Source organism: Anomalospiza imberbis, chromosome 34 (assembly GCF_031753505.1).
Source record: "Anomalospiza imberbis isolate Cuckoo-Finch-1a 21T00152 chromosome 34, ASM3175350v1, whole genome shotgun sequence".
Taxonomy (NCBI): domain Eukaryota; kingdom Metazoa; phylum Chordata; class Aves; order Passeriformes; family Viduidae; genus Anomalospiza; species Anomalospiza imberbis.
The window spans coordinates 1055044-1072024 of NC_089714.1; the positions used below are offsets into that span (position 1 = coordinate 1055044).

Genomic DNA, 16981 nt, shown 5'->3' on the forward strand with positions numbered 1-16981 from the left:
TTCCATCAGGGAAGGGAAGATCTCAGAGCCTCCCCAGGAGGGTTAGAAAGAAAAAGCAGCCGAGCGGGCCAGGCTGTGGTGAGCGCAGCCGCGGCGGGACTGTCCCGCAGCCCCGGCAGCCCGGCACAGCCGGCACAGCTCCCGGGCCCTGCCGGCACAGCTGCCTTGCCCAAGGACAGCCCCTGTGCCGGCCGGGGCAGCTGCGCTGAGCAGCCCCAGCACGGGCAGGGCCCGCTGCTGCCCCGCCGGGCAGTGCCCACGGCCACAGCCCACGCCACCCTCAGCCCCACCCTGCCTCCCCGGCCCTGTGGCCTCACCCGGGCTCTCTCCAGTGTGGCAGCAGCAGGTCCCCGTTCCCTGCTCTTGCTGCTGGCCTTCAGCTTCTCCCTGCTGGCTCCCGTCAGTCTCCGGCTGTCCTCGAGGTCTCCACTGCAGCTGTGGCAAAAGCGGAGGCTCTGCAACTGGTTCCAAGGCCTGGCAGAGCTGCAGTCCCGGAGCCCTCTGTGCTCCCTGCCGGCCCCCTCCATCCCCTCAGCCCCGCCATGCTCTCGGCAAACCCCCAGCCCCCTTCAGTTTCTTCAGCCCCTCACAGTCCTCTCAGCCCCTCAGTCCCTTCTGACCCATCCCGTCCCCCTAGACCCGCCACCCCTCGGCCTGTGCCACTTCCCTGTCACCTCAGTGCCACCATCGCCCTCGGCTGCCCCACAGCCCTCAGCCCCAGCAGCACCTCAGGGTCACCGTCCCTTCAGCGTCACCGCCCCCTCAGCCCCCTCAGTCTCACCGTCCTTCAGCAGCTCCTCAGGGGACAGTGCCTGGGGCCACCGGCAGCTCCCACCGCTCCAGGGACACCCGGGGCTGGAACTGCTGCTCCGCCCGGCCCGGCCGCCAGCTCGGACCCAGCACAGGGACAGGGGACACAGGGGGCACGGGGGAAAAGCAAGAGGTGAGGGAGGAAGCAGAGCAGGGGAAGATTTAAAAATGCAGCCTAGACCTACGCAGCTCCATCTATGCATCTAAACCTCCATGTAACTGTAACTAAATAGCAAAACATATTTACACATATATATAAATGTTACTCTATAAATATATAAATGTAAATCTCAAAATGTGTAAACATAACTACATATATGAAAATATAAATCTATCGCATCTATAATGATATATATATATAGGTTTAACTATATAAACACACCTCTATAAATCTATAAATGTATCTATATAGATATATAACTAGAACTGCAGAAATCTATAAATCTATGTATAAACAGAGGGATTCCACCTGCCCGACAGTCATAGGCTCTCCCTCTGATGCTCCTTCTTACGCAGGGCAGCCCTCCTGGTGAGGTAGATCAGGTGGATATCTGGGAAGCAAAGGGAATGCTGGGTCAGTATTGGCCTCTGTGCATCTTTCCCTTTGGAAGTAACTGTCCTTCCACCAGGGACTGTCAGACATGGCCTGAAAGGCAGACTCTCACTTGGCAATTTGAAGCCTGCTCTTTAAAGAACAGGCATTCTTCCAAGTTTTCAAAACTTATGAAGTATCCCAAAACTTTTAAGTATCCCAATAAACTCACAGCACTCACAGTGCAAATAGCACCCACGAGAGCTTGAAACACAGTCCCAGCTGCCACAGAGAAGCCCGGGATTGTTCTTTCTCTGAGGACAGGCAGACCTCAGTCCTCACTGAAATGGCTGAAGCTGAGGGGTGCTGGGGGCTGAGTTATGAACTGGCACCGTTCCCTGCCACCTACAAACTGCCCTCTGCAGTGAGCAACAGCTCCTCCAAAACAACCACCAGCTCTGGGATGAACAGCTGGGAGGGAAAGAGCTCCCTACCAGGCCTGCAGGCTGCACCAGCTTTGCACAAGAATGCCGATCCAAAGGGCTCTCTCTGTCCTTTAGTTCTCCCTAATTTGGGGTAATTTCAGTTTTTCCTTGAGCTACTGGATTTATGACTAATGATTTGTTTAGTCTCAGAGCTTCTGCTGCTTGCATTTTTAATGTATCTCACAACAGCTACCAGCAGACTGGTACTACATTGATTTAATGCTTGGAGACAAAAAGCTCAGACTTCTACACTGACTTTTTGCTGGGGTTTTCTTCTCTTGCTTCAAGAGTCACTCAGTGTTGCCTCCAGAGCACTGACACCCAGCAGCAAACTTATCCATGGACATCAGCACAAACCTGGGACACTGGAGCTGGTGACACAACTCCCACAGGGTCAGGTTTATTCCCTGCTCTCTTGCCACAGCAGAGGACTCGGTGTCAGAACCTCTGGCGAAGCGTGGAGGGCAGGGCTCGGGCAGGTTGTGCATGTGCCTTTGAACTAAAGGCACCAGGAAGCACCAGCCCTGCAGACAGGAACTCAACTCTTCTTGTCTCCCTTCCTGCCAGAGGCAGGCTCAGAGCAGCCATCTCACACCGCTCTGTCCTTACCAAGCTCCTCGGGCTCCTGGGAATTGCTCCCACAGCTCTTGGTGCCAGGCAAAGCTCCCTCTGCTGCAGCCCTGTCCACAGGCTCCCCTCCTGAAGACTCAGGCACAACATTAATATTGCCCTTGAAAGAGAAACAGAAAGAAAGAAACCCTTCTCACCAGTTACACAAAACATCTGGTCCAACAACTCTGTGGCTCACACTCTTAATTCCTTGCTCCTAACAAGAAGTGTGGGCCCCAAAGCCCTTCAAAAGTCAAAAAGATTTGACTTCTCAAACACCATCCAAAGGCTGTCAAAGGTGACAGTGTTGAACGTGGGGGTGACACTGAACACATGGAATGGCTGCTAAGGAAGGAGTCCTGCCAGCTCCTGGCACAGGGATGTGCTCCTCCCTGCACAGCCCTGAGCACAGCACTCTCATCCAGGCTGCAGCTTGGCAGGGACTGCGTGGGAACACACATCCCTTCCCGCAGAGACGCCCGAGAGCAAGGTGACTGAGCTCTGCAACGTGGACAGCAAGAGTGGCCAGTTTGCCCAGCTGAGGATCTCCCAGATGGAAACTGGACTGCAGGCCCCAGGTTACTGAGAGGACAAGAAAGCTGCAGCTGCAGCCCGGCCCCACCCACGGCTCTGGGAGCGCCTACACGCACAGCAGGGCTCTCACAGCAGCAGCAGCTGCAGCCCAGCCCTGCTTTGCCTTGGCCTTGCCACCCAAAAGAGGCACAGCCCACATCTGCTGCTGGAACAGAGGCACCTCTCACACACCCCTCCCTGCACGGGACACTCTGCCTTCAGTGGCAATTCTCCAAACACTCTTCTTTCCCATCTAACAAAGCCTCTCAGAACCTACAAAGCTTCCACTTCCGCACCACAAATGCCCCTGCATGAGGAATTCTTCCCAGGAAAATGAGCACCCAAACTTGGCCAACACAGACTCACACCTTCTCATCCTTACTCAGGGGGGAGACTTTTTCATTCCCTCTTCTTTAGAAAATCTTGCTTTACCAAGAAAATCCTTCCCTGTCTGTTCACAGCTGAACTCAAGAAGCCTTTGCTTCTCAGCCCTGCAACAGCATTCAAAAGCTGTCAGTCCAGCCCCTTTCATCCCTGTCCAATGCAGTTACCTGAGCAGAGGGAGAAATCATCTCCTCCAGTGTCTCAAGCACCATGTCCAGATCCACTGGTGGCAATTCCTCTTCCCCAGGAGTATTCCACAGCCAGCCGGGGGCTGTCCATGCTGCATAACCAGCACTGCCAGCTGGACCACTGGGAGCTGAAGTGTCTGGGGTGGCTGCAAGAATCCAAACATATTGGTCAGGTTCCACAATGCGGCTTTGGGACGCAGAGCTCTAGTGCTGCCTTGGACCAAATATCACAGGAAGCACACAGCAACCTCAGTTCCAGAAATGTATTCAGACTTCCCAGGGGATTGCAAGAGCGAGTTCTTCCTCTCACAAAATACTTATCCTAATGGACATGTATATAGATGAAAGCATGGATTGTAAAATTGATAGAGACAGACACAGACACACACACACTTTATGATCACAGCCTTTTGCATCTTCCCAGCAGCTTTGGGATTTGGCTGCTTGAGTTTCTCATCACAAAAGACCACAGAATGTAGATTCACCCAGGAAGAGCCCAGATCCTCAGACACACTCACTGAAATTATACAGTGAGTTTATTCTGAAAACAGCCTTGTGGGCAAGGCCGCATTCTGCTGGTGCAGCTGTTCTGGAGCACACAGAGCTCATTTCAATGGCACGGCTTGATTTGCAGGGCAGACAGTCTCAAACATCTGCAATATTCTATCACCGTCCTAGTTTGGCTTCATTCAAAGGAAGAGGGGAGTGCACCTAACACTGACCACTTGTCAGGCAGTATTTTTTGCTTTGTGCTTGTACCCCTACAGAGAGGCTGTCTGGAAAATGCCCCCAACACCCTCCCAGTCTGCAGCAAGGACAGGAAAAGCAGGCAGAGTCTCTGTTTTCAAGGTCCTTCTTCCTAGGCGACTTGACACTTTCTACCTGATTCTCACTTGAGATCTACCCATGACAGAGCACTGCGGGAAAACACTTCAAAGGGTCATTAACCAGGACCTGTTTGAAGAGGAAGGCTAGAAACTCTTTCCCTATCTGATGGGCTGCAGGCTGGCAAGTGCTGCTCTGAAGATGTGCAGCAGCTTCTCTGTGGAGAGGCCATGGAAGGGCTGTGATGGTCTACAGGAACCAGCGGAAGGATGAGCTCAGGGAGGCATTTAAGCTCCAGGGGAACCAGCTGAATGATAAGGTCACAGCTGAGATTAAATCTGCCCTTCCTGGTTGCTCTGATGAAACCCCAAGAAGTCCAGATGAGACAAAGACTTCCTTGGGGAGATGCTAGGAAAACCTCAGATTCCTGAGCACCTGCACTTTGCCTGGAAGCGCCTGGAGGCAGCTCTAAACCCTGAGGTGAGGAGCAGCGAGGTCCTGGTAGGAGAGCACTGTGTAGGAATGGGAAGAAGAAAGGAAGCAAAGGGAAAGCTGGTCTTTGGGCGTGTTTCCCTTGGCAGCAACTGTACATCTGTCAGGGAAAACAAAAGCCCCCATCCTCCCAAGCAGGGTGAGAAAAAAGAAAAAAGAAACAACCAACACGTTCAAGGGCTATTCAACTAGCAGCTGCTGGTCTAGTGAGCTCTCCCCTATTCGCTCAACTGTCTGGGAAAACTCTCCCGCGTTGCCCTTCCCTGGAAGGAGGCAACTGCCAGAAAGCCAACTGCCAGCTCTCTTCCCCACTGCCCCGGAGGGACAGGAGACTCCCTCCAGCTGGGCCGGAGCAGGACCGAGCCCTCGGCTCACACGCACTCACGGAGAGCTCCCCAAGCACCCCGGGGCCGCGCAAGGAGCAGCGGCAGCCAGGGCGCATGGCAGGGCCAGCTGCAGCCGAGCGGGCCAGGCTGTGGTGAGCGCAGCCGCGGCGGGACTGTCCCGCAGCCCCGGCAGCCCGGCACAGCCGGCACAGCTCCCGGGCCCTGCCGGCACAGCTGCCTTGCCCAAGGACAGCCCCTGTGCCGGCCGGGGCAGCTGCGCTGAGCAGCCCCGGCACGGGCAGGGCCCGCTGCTGCCCCGCCGGGCAGTGCCCACGGCCACAGCCCACGCCACCCTCCGCGCCCGGAGCTCCCACCCCGACTCACCGGCTCTGGGCGGCTGCCCGGCGGGGAAGGAGGGCACCTCCCGCTCCGTGCGCAGCTGCTGGAAGCGGCTGGGCTGGTGGCTGCGCACCTCCCGCCCCGCCGCCAGCCGCTGCCTGTTGGCCCTGGTCAGGCGCTTGATGCGGAGCAGGAGGTCGGGGCGGTCGCAGCGAAAGTTGGGGTTCCTGAAATGGAGCCAGCTGCCGGCATCGCCCGGCTCAGCTGAGCCAACCCCGCCCGGCACCTTGTGGAAGCCGTAGAGGTTGAGCTGCCGCACGAAGCTGCCGAACTGCGTGGCTTGGAAGGAGTCCGGGGCCGGCCCCGCCCCCTCACTGCCCGCCCCGTGGGCGTCGCCCGGGCTGAGCAGCTCCCGCTCGAAGAGGGAGCGGTCGATGAGCAGCCCCCGGGCCCGGCTGTCCCAGCGCACGGAGCGGACGCGGGGGCTGTTCGCCAGGCGCCACAGCTTGGCGGGGAAGGCGCTGGCTCTGAGCCCGGCGGGCAGCGGCAGCTCCGCCATGGCGCCGCTCGCCGGCTGTCGCCACAACGGCCCCGGCGCAACGGCCGCGGCTGCGCCGGCGGCGCGCGGCCTGAGGGGGGCGCTGCGCTCGGGCCCGCGCGCGCCCAGCCGCACTGGGCGGGGCCGTGCCTGGGCTGTTCTTGTCAGGGGCAGTTCAAAGGCTGCAGGCGCATTGAGGAAGACATTCTACCTATTTGCATCTCCAACCTTTGAAAAGCCCTTGTGTATGAAAAGCTCTGCATCAGCGCCAAAAGCTGATCACAGTGAGACCCAGACGAATTAGCCTCAAGAGCTGCTCTTTGTTCCCTGCTCAGGGCTTGTTCTCTGATTTTGTGTGTCTGCTCCTTCCAGTGCAGGAACACGGGGAAGAGAAATTGGGATGTAAAACAAAGAAGTGGGATCCACAGGCCTGCACCTTGGTAGGTATAATAGATCTGGGATGTCCCCACATTCCTGACAAACTTGATGGGCAAGGTACTGAGGTCACTTTCGTTGCCTTCCCTTCCCCTGCCTCCACCCTTCAGATGATCAGTTTTCTAGAAAGAGCTTTTTCTTTGTGTAGCATCTGGTACCTCACAACCTCCAACGTGACTTGTTTAGAACACGTGAATATTGCTCCTATCATCAAAACACTAGGAAAGAAGTATTTCAGGCCAATTTCGTAAGTATTTTTATCAAGGCTTTTATGTTCTTATCTCTACACAGGAGCCCAGAAACATGTTATAAAAAAAAATTTTAAATGTTAGTCATATCTTAAACAAAAATGTTTTGCTTCAAAGCTCCAAACACCAAATCCTTCAACAAATCAGACCTCATCTAAAAGCAAAAATATAAATGGAAAGCTGTCAACCACCTAATAACTACTATTAAGCAAGTATTATTTCTGGTGGCTGTCTGAGGAGTTTCTCCCATGTCAAATGCAAAATACGGATTGCTCTGAATTAGTGCATCACCAACTGTGCCTTTTCCCAAAAGACTCAACTTACTGCTGCCCAACAAAGACATACTATTCTCTCGTTCAGCCACTGCTCCAGCCTGATCCCCTGGGGACAAGAGATTGCTGTGGGTTTCTGTGGGAAGGGGAGTGGCACAGGCACATCAGTGCCTGCAGACTGTGGCAGAGGGGAGGATCTGCTGTGACAGCAGGTGCATGGGAGACTGGCGAAGAGGTTTTTTCTTTCTTGTCTAAGACACTGAATTTAGAGAATGTTTTCATAAAGAATACTGTCACCGCTTTACTCTTTTTACCCCAATACTTACTAGTCCTGATAAATGTTAATTACTTCCATACATTCTGTTTCTCGGTGGTTTAATTAAAAGCACAGAGAAACTCAGTTATTTCAGAAATGAGCTTGAAATAAGCTGTTACTTTAGAACAAACCCAACATTTTCATTGTTTCTAAGTGTTAAAATTATGTCCACCTAGGGAAACTCAGTCACTTCCAAAATGAGCTTGAAATAAGCTTTTGTTTTAAAACAAAACCAAGACTTTTTTCTTGCTAAGGGAGAACAAGAGTTTCCCAAACTCCTCCGTGGAACTAATACAAATTGTTTGAAGTATCCATTTCCTGCCAGGAGCAGAGGGATGCCAACCTGGGCAGAGTTCACACAAAGCTCATTTCAGTAGAAAGGTGATACAAGAGTGACTGGGGACGGACAGAGGGGCTTTGCAGCTCTACTGGGGCTGCACAGTTCAGGCTGCTGTTCACAGCTGTAAAAGGAACTCCTGCTGCTCTAGCCAAGGTGTTTGAAGATGCAGACAGTTGTCAGGGTCTGTCCGAAAATCCCTCATGTTTGCCTCACGACTGTCTCCAAGGACTGAGACCCTAGACCCTGAAAGTAGCTCTAGCCTGGCTGAGGTGGAAAGTCTGCCAAGCCTTAAGGACTGGTATGCGATGCCATGGGAACTCAGTGCGAGAACAATGGACTGGTCATGGTGGACTGAGCCCTAATCAGTTCGTCCTGTACCCTCGGTCCTGTACCCTTGGTCCCGCACCGACGCGACGGTTGCGACTGGTTCCCAAAACAACGAGTCCACACCCACCATGTAGCCAGGAGAGCTGCCGCTTTGGCCAGATGCCACCCGCTTTGAGGAACCCTATAAAAGACTGAAGGAGTTTTGAGGACTTTGTCCGGACCCCACCTGGAGAAGACAGCCTATGAGCATCTCGTCAAGCTCCGAGGGCCTCGTCTCTTCAGGCTGTTAGCTATAATCCCCTTCCCCTCTTTCTCTATCTTTCACTCTATCTCTTTATTTCTCTCCCACTATCGCAGTTGTTGGCACTAAATAAAAGTGCATTTTTGTTTAAGCAAAGTGTTGTGTCCCCTGCTGTGTCTTTTGTGCTTTGAGATCTCCAAAAAGAACCTATCAGGGACCCTGCATGCATTTGCGGACCCTGACAATGGGTCCCAATGAGGGACACGACTGAGAAAGTGTCCCCAGGCCCCAGGCAGAGCAGAGAACTGGAGACACTGATGACAGGTGGGGACAAAGAGAAGCCAAGTCTTGGTGCCCTGGGGCACAGCAGGGTCTGTGCCACCAAGGGCTGTCAGGAGACACCTTGTCCTGAGGCACTGGGGCCTCCTGGAAAAACTCCAGCCATGAAGTTTTTGTGCCATCCTGGCCTCCTGTTCTCTCCTCCAAGGAGTCCATGAGGAGCCTGTGTTGGGGATGGACCTCAGTGGTCCCATTTATGCTTTGAGACACTTTGGGGTTTTCTTCTGACTTTGGCTCCTGGAAAGTTTTGTGCAATCTCCTCTCGGGCCCTGAGGTTCAAGGGTTCAGCTCCAAATGCACCACGGGGCTCATGAGGAACAAACAAATCCTGAGAAACCATGGCTGTGCCTTGATTTCCCTCTTGTCTGAGGCAGTTCATCAGGAAGATTTTGTATTGGCTTTGCTTCTCCAATTTGAGATTTCTCAGCAAATGTATTAATTACTGTGGTGGGTTCAGTGTTGGCTAATTACCAGGGCACTCACTAGAATATACTTACTAATTTCTTGTTCTGAGATAAGATTAGGAGAAAGGCAAAGTGGGCTCAAAACTTTAAAAGGGTATAAAGAAAAGTTTATTTATAGTAAGTAGAATAAAGAGTAATAAGAATCAGAACAAAACTTTCCGAACACTTCCTCTCTCCATACAATCTGACAATGTAAAGAGAAAAAAACCTAAAATTTTCAGTCAGCTTTCCACCTCTAGAATAGTCTTTCTTCAGTTCACTTAGGGAGAGAAGTTCCTGTTGTAAATGTTATGTGGACTTCTCCACAAGAAAACAGTTATCTCATGGCTTTTCATTTCCATGAAAAGCAGCTGCCTGCAATGGTGAAGTCCCTCCCATTTTTCACAGCTTTTCCCACAGCTGTGTTTATGGGCCATGCCAACTTATGAAGTATTACTTTACAGATGAGTTGTTTAAGAGCAAAGGTTCTCTTCACTTATTTCTGAAATCATCTTCATCTCTGGAAACAGAGGTCTTCGTCTCTCCCTGGGGGCATAGGTTCTCATCACTCTGCTGTCTTTCATTGTTCAAACTTCTCATGGGATCACAGCTACTGCAACATTTCCTTACATTAGCATGGAGGCCTTTGCTGAACAAGTCATTTCCCAATTCTTTTCAATGTGTTATAGGGAAAAAGAGAGTCTGATGTATCAATTACATCCTTCTCCATTGCTTTACCAGAGGATTTGAGTCCCAAGATCAAGGCATCTCCTCATCCCTCCCATCTGGGACTCAACTTCCTCTTCACTGACCTCGGTGTCTTCATGTTGCTCCTCTGTGTGCTTGCACTTTGTCCTTTTCTCTCACTCGAGGGAGGATGGAAGCACTGGAAGAGTCAATATCTCAGCCGGGGCCTGCAGATGGTTCCGTGACCCCGGCCGGGCTCGGTACTTGCGGCCGGAGCTGTTTTACCATGGAGGTTTCTGCAGCGGCTGCGCTGGGGCTGTGTCAGGCTGGGCCGCGCTGGGGCAGGGCCAGGATCTCAGCAGCCAGGCCAGAGCACAGCAGCAGCACGGCCGGGGCCCATGGCTTCTCCTCCCCCTGCCCGCTGGTTGCGGGCGAACCCCAAGGGCGGCAGAACCTTGGCCGAGCCGGCCCGGCCCGGGGCTGCTCCTGGGGCCCGGCGGATCCTGGCTGGGCCCGGGCTGGCGGCGGGGCAGGGCTCGGTAGCGGCCAGATGTCAGCAACCGCAGCCACGGCCCGGCCCGGCCTCGGCCCCGCGGCCTCCCCTGCCCTGCCCGGCAGCCGATGGGGCCTGGCGGCTCCCTGGGAAGGGGCCCGGCCCCACGGCAGGAGCCGCCCGGCCTGGCCTGGCTGAGACGGGGCTGGCCCGGCCTGGTCACCTCTTTGCTGGCCAGAAGGGAAACAGACCCAGCCAGGCTTCTCCATCTTTAACTTGTGTCTTCACAGAGGCGTGTGCAGTTTCCTTAGTGGTTTAACAGATTGTCAGCTCTCAAAGATAATTACTGATTGTTTTTTTTTGTCGGACACCAAGGAAACTGCTAGCAGCTTCTCTCAGGACGTCACTTCCATGATGCAAAAGCACCACAACAGCACAGAGCACAGAGCTCCTTTGTCCATATGTAGTGGTCATGTGCCCAAGGCCCCAAAACCCCAGCTTGCAAGATCTCCGGGCCCTCTCCAGGATGTTTTCAAGTGAAAACATTCAGCTCATAATCTAAGAAAATCACCAGAGATCAGGGCCAGCCTGACCTGTCTGTCCTGGCTACTTTTGTCTGGGCACAATCCTTGGATATACGGAATTTGGGAGGCCAAAGTTTAATTTTTGCCGTGGTCTTTGGCAAGAAGGCTGTATTTTATCCATAGGAAGGAAGGAACAGAACCCTCTGTTTCAGGGGCAGATGAGAGGTGACCCCTGGAGGCCAAGGCCAGCCAGAGTTCGCAGGTTTTTCTGAGAGATACCTTTGCATAGAGGATATTTTTTAGGGAGGATACCAGTTTTGGCAATGGGCATCTGAAAAGAGGGACAGTCCTTTTCCATGGCAAGGAAAGCACAGAGCCCCAGTGCTCCAGGAGCTGATGAGAGGCAGCCCTTGGCATTCCAACATCAGCCAGACCTGTCAGGTGGCCCTGGGAGCCCAAGCCAGCCAGACCTGTTCCATGTTCCCTCGGTTCCATGAGGCCCCACAGTGTCCCAATGGTCCCTTGCTTCCATGAGGCCCTGAGGTGTCACAATGCCCCCTTGGTGACACGAAGCCCTGAAGGGTCAGAATGGCCTCCATGGTTCCATCAGGCCCCACAGAGTCATAATGGTCTCTGGGTCCATGAAGCCCCACTGTGTCACCATGGCCCCTTGGTTCCATGGGCTCCAGTGGTGCCACAATGATCCCCTTGCTTCCATGAGGTCCCCACTGTGTCACAGTGATCTCCATGGGAAGGAAAGAACCGAGCCCCAGTGTGGCAGGGGCAGCCACCAGAGGCCAAGACCAGCCAGACTTGACGGTACTTGCAGATTTTGGCTGGGAGCAACCCTTGGATATACAGAATGTTAGAGGTGGAATCCCAGTTTCAGACATGGACACCTGGGAGAGGAGGACAGTTCTTTTCCATAGGAAGGAAAGCATGGAACACCGGTGTTTCAAGAGCAGATGGGCACCAGAAGCCTAAGGCAGCCAGACCTCTCTGTACTGGTAGCTTTTGTCTGAAAGCAACCCATGGATAGAGGGAATTTTGGAGGTAGAACCCCAATTTTGGCCATTTCTGCATAGATAAGAAAGACAGTTCTTTTCCATAGGAAGAAAAGCACAGAGCCCAAGTGTTTCAAAGGCAGAAGAGGAAAGAGGTGGCTCCTGGGATGCCAAGCCGGCCAGACCTGCTTGTTCTGGCATCTTTTGTCATGAAAGAATCGTTGGATATATGGAATTTCGGAGAAGGAATCTCAATTTCGACCATGAACACCTTGAGAAGAAGAATGGCTTTTTTCCATAGGAAGGAAAGCATCGAGTCCCAGTGTTTCAAGGCAGGTGAGAAGCAGTTCCCTAGAGGCCAAGGGCATCCAGACCTTTCTGTCCTGGCTGCTTTCACTGGGGAGCAATCCTTCGATGTACGGAGTTTTGGAGGTGGAATCCCAATTTTGGTCATGGGTGCCTGGTCAGGATGGATGGCTTTTTCCTATAGGAAAGAAAAGCACAAAATGCAAGTGTTCTGGATGAAGATGAAAGGTGGCCACCCTTAGGCCAAGCCAGCCAGACCTGTCTGTCCTGGCACCTTTTGTCTAGGGGTTATCCTTGGACACAGGGCATTTTGGAAGTGGAATCTCAGTTTTGGCCGTGGGCGCCCAGACAGGAAGGTGAGTTCTTTTCATTAGCAAGGAAAGCACAGAGCCCCAGCGTTTCAGAGGCACATGAGTGCCAGCCCTCAGGAAGCCAAGGCCAGCCAGACTTGTCTCTCCTGGCAGCTTTTGTCTGGGAGTTATCCTTGGATATAGGGAATTCTGGAGGCAGATCCCAAATTTTGGCCATGGGTGCCTAGTTGAGATGGATGGTTTTTTCCATAAGAAAGAAAAGTACATGGTCCCAGTGTCTCAAAGGCAGATGAGAGGTGGCCCCTGGGTGGCCAAGGCAGCCAGACCTGTCTCTCCTGGCAGATTTCATCTGGGAACAACCTTTGCATATAAAGAAATTTGGAGAAGGAATCCTGGTTTTGGCCCTGGGTCCCTGGAGGAGAAGGCCAGTTCTCTCCCATAGGAAGGAAAGCCATGAGCCCCAGTAATTCAGGGGCAGATGAGAAGCAGCCCTTGACATGCCAAGGTGTCCTAGTTTAGGGCAAATTTGGGAGAAACACTCCAGGAGGAGCCCCCAGATAGCAAACCCGCCCACAGCCCCTCCCCTAACACTCCCCAATAAAAAAAAAAAAAAAAAAAAAAAAAAAACAACCCCAAAAAAAAAAAACAAACTAATAAGCAAAAGCAAAAGCAAGTGCAAAGCGAAAGCAAGCAAGCCAGCAAGCAAGCAAGGAAACCTAGCCTCTCCTAGACACAGACCATGGTGGGGGTGAGCTGGCTGATAACAAGACAAAACAAACCTTCACTTTCAGAGTCAGTCCTGAAGGCACAGAATGTAATATCAGGCATAAACAGGACACACAATTGGGGATGCAAGCACCATAACATCACCCTAGGACATTCCACACCTTATCTCCATATCATCAACATACTACCAAACATCATGAAAAAACTTCATCAAGTAAAAACTTCCATCTTTCACTTACTCATCTTTCCATGTAACTTACTCAGACCTTCAACACTTACACATTTCCTTCTGTCTCATGTCTGTGTGGTTTAATGTACAGACAATGGCAATAACATCCAACAAACAATGATATTTGCATATGAGGCTCACCCCACAATCAGATCTCCCTGAGGTACACATCGTGTTATTCCATATTTCTGCATTATTCACCGTGTACAAACTGGTCCCTGAAAAAAGACAATCCCACGAATGGGTTTGTCTGTACTCGAGGCAGAGTTGATCCACACTGTCTTCCCTAAAAAACCTCTGATATGTGCCACTGGGACTTTATCTCCGTCTACTATATTCAGGGACTCAGACTGGGCAGGACCTGCTCCACTGGTGGAACCTCGGGTGTTAACTAACCAGGTGGCCTTTGCTAAATGCTGCTCCCAGTTCTTGAAAGATCCCCCACCCAATGCTTTCAAGGAGGTTTTTAACAGTCCATTGTACCTCTCCACTTTGCCTGCAGCTGGTGCATGGTAGGGGATATGGTGCACCCACTCAATGCCATGTTCCCTAGCCCAGGTGTTGATAAGGCTGTTCTTCAAATGAGTCCCGTTGTCTGACTCAATCCTATCAGGGGTACCATGCCTGCACAGGATTTACTTTTCAAGGCCCAGGATGGTGCTCCGGGCAGTGGCGTGAGGCACAGGGGAGGTCTCCAACCATCCCGTGGTGGCTTCTGCCATTGTGAGCACGTAGCGCTTGCCTTGGTGTGTCTGGGGCAGTGTGATGCAATCTGCCAGGACTCCTCATACTTGGACCACCGCTCACCATGCCACAGGGGCTTCACCCACTTGACCTGCTTGATCTCAGCACACATCTCACGGTCATGGATAACCTGAGAAATACTGTCCATGGTTAGAGCCACCCCTTGATCTTGTGTCCACTTAGAGGTGGCATCTCTGCCCTGATGGCCTGAGGCATCATGGGCCCATCGTGCTAGGAACAACTCCCCCTTATGTTCCCAATCTAGGTCTATCTTTGACACCCCTATCTTTGCAGCCTGATCTACCTGCTGATTGTTTTGCTGCTCTTCATTAGCTCTACTCTTAGGGACATGGGCATCTATGTGGCGAACCTTCACAGGTAGTTTCTCTACCCGGGTAGCAATGTCTTTCCATTCTTCAGCAGCCCAAATTGATTTTCTTCTATGCTGCCAGTTAGCCGCTTTCCATCTCTGCAGCCATCCCCACAGAGCATTGGCTACCATCCATGAATCAGTGTAGAGGTAGAGCTTTGGCCACTTCTCTCTTCCTGCCATGTCTAGGGCCAGTTGAACGGCTTTGAGTTCAGCAAGTTTACTTGATCCACCTTCTCCTTCAGTGGCCTCTGTGACCAATCGTGTGAGGCTCCATACTTCTGCTTTCCACTTCCGATTCATCCCTAAGATGTGACAGGAACCGTCAGTGAAAAGAGCGTAGCGTGTTTCCTCTGCTGGCAGTTGGTTGCATGGTGGAGCTTCTTCAGCCTGTGTCACTGGTTCTTGTTCTTCATCTGTGACACCAAAACTTTCACCTTGGGGCCAATTTGTAATTGCTTCCAAAATGCCAGGGCGATTCAGTTTACCAGTATGGGCGTGCTGCATGATGAGAGCAATCCACTTGCTCCATCTAGCACTGGTGGCATGGTGGGTGAAGGGAACCTTTCCTCTGAACATCCACCCCAGCACCGGTAGTCGGGGTGCCAGGAGGAGTTGTGCTTCCTTACCAATCACCTCCGAGGTGGCTTGGAGTCCTTCATAGGCAGCCAAGATTTCATTCTCTGTTGGGGTGTAGTTGGCTTCAGACCCTCTGTAGCTCTGACTCCAAAATGCCAATGGTCAGCCTCGAGTCTCCCCAGGCACCTTCTGCCAAAGGCTCCAGGACAGACCATTGTTCCCGGCTGCAGAGTAGAGCATGTTCTTCACCTCTGGTCCCGTCCTGACTGGGCCAAGGGCTACTGCATGAGCAATTTCCTTCTTAATCTGGGTGAAAGCTTGTTGCTGCTCAGGGCCCCAATGGAACTAGTTCTTCTTGCGGGTGACCATGTAAAGAGGGCTCACGATCCTACTGTACTCAGGAATGTGCATTCTCCAAAAGCCTATGATGCCTAAGAAAACTTGTGTTTTCTTCTTATTGGTTGGTAGGAACATAGCTGTGATCTTGTTGATGACATCCATAGGAATCTGACACTGTCCATCTTGCCACTTCACTCCCAAGAACTGGATCTCTTGAGCAGGTTCCTTAACTTTACTCTTCTTGGAGCGAAACCAGCTTCCAAGAGCATTCGGATGATTTTCTCTCCTTTCTCAAACACTTCTGCTGCTGTGTTCCCCCACAGAGTGATGTCATTGATGTACTGCAGGTGTTCTGGAGCTTCACCCTTTTCCAGTGCAGTCTGGATCAGTCCATGGCAGATGATAGGACTGTGCTTCCACCCCTGGGGCAGTCGGTTCCAGGTGTACTGCACGCCCCTCCAGGTGAAAGTAAACTGAGACCTGCATTCTGCTGCCAGAGGAATGGAGAAAAACACATTAGCAATGTCAACAGTGGCGAACCACTTTGCTGCCTTGGACTCCAGCTCATACTGGAGTTCCAGCATGTCTGGCACAGCAGCGCTCATTGGTGGAGTCACTTCATTTAATGCACAGTAGTCCACTGTCAATCTCCATTGTCCTTCAGATTAATGCACAGGCCAAATGGGGCTGTTAAAGGGTGAGTGGGTTTTGCTGACCACTTCTTGGTTCTCCAGCTCTCGAATCATCTTATGGATGGGAACCAAAGCATCTCAAGTTGTTCTGTACTGTCGGCGATGCACTGTTGAAGTGGCAATTGGTACCTTTGCTCTTCTCCCTTCAGAAGTCCTACTGTAGTTGGATTCTCGGACAGTCCAGGCAAGGTGTTCAATTGCTGGACGCCCTCTGTCACTGCAGCTGCTATCCCAAATGCCCACCTGAGTCCTTTTAGGTCTTTAAAATACCCCCTTTGGAGGTAATCTATGCCCAAAATGCATGGGGCCTCTGTGCCAGTCACAATAGGGTGTTTTTTCCACTCATTTCCAGTCAGGCTCACCTCAGCTTCCACCAAGGTAAAGTCCTGTGATCCCCCTGTCACGCCAGCGATGGAGACAGGTTCTGCCCCACCATGTCTCGATGGGACTAATTTGCATTGTGCACCAGTATTGACCAAAGCCTTCTATTTTTGTGGTTCTGATGTGCCAGGCCAACAAATCCACACAGTCCAGAAAAAACAGTTTTCCCTCGCCTCTACCTGGCTAGAGGCAGGGCCCCTCTAAGCCTGTTTATCCTTCTTTCCTTGGGCATATGTCTTAGAGCTTCCTTCAGGGGGATCAGACATGTCATCATCATCATCATCATCATCATCATCATCATCATACCTGGAAGCTTGGCTATGGGCAACTGGAGCTGCTTTCCTTTTGGTGGAACTTCCTCTCTGAGTCTTGCCTTCCTTCAATTCACACACCCATAATGCCAGAACAGCAGTAGATTTTCTGTCCCATCTCCTCATGTTTTCTCTGCAATCACTCAGGAAGAACCACAGCTCAGCTCGTGGGGTGTACCTTCTCTCCCCATCTGGGGAATGCCTGCGTTGGATACCAGGGCCT

The 16981-nt window shown here is 52.2% G+C and overlaps 2 protein-coding genes and 1 pseudogene across 5 annotated transcripts in view; 1 reads left to right on the forward strand and 2 right to left on the reverse strand.

The window, feature by feature from the left end:
* LOC137464017 (zinc finger protein 850-like) overlaps positions 1-16981 on the forward strand; it is a 646379-nt pseudogene that overhangs the window by 540793 nt on the left and 88605 nt on the right.
* LOC137464016 (zinc finger protein 850-like) overlaps positions 1-16981 on the reverse strand; it is a 506586-nt gene that overhangs the window by 409400 nt on the left and 80205 nt on the right. The gene's annotated exons all lie outside the window — the stretch shown is intronic.
* LOC137464024 (heat shock factor protein 5-like) lies at positions 4807-6177 on the reverse strand. The gene is made up of 2 exons (XM_068175359.1): positions 5609-6177; positions 4807-4918 (listed from the first exon to the last, which is right to left on the reverse strand). The coding sequence occupies exons 1-2, from the start codon at positions 6120-6122 to the stop codon at positions 4875-4877; spliced, it is 558 nt and encodes a 185-aa protein (XP_068031460.1). The 5' UTR covers positions 6123-6177; the 3' UTR covers positions 4807-4874.

Excerpts from the sequence above, each read along its gene's own strand:
- LOC137464024 (XM_068175359.1), bottom strand. The coding sequence starts at position 6,122 with ATGGCGGAGCTGCCGCTGCCCGCCGGGCTCAGAGCCAGCGCCTTCCCC. Across the intron at positions 4,919-5,608 it reads CGGGCAGCCGCCCAGAGCCG|TGCTCTCCTACCAGGACCTC; the intron begins GTGAGTCGGGGT and ends ATTCCTACACAG.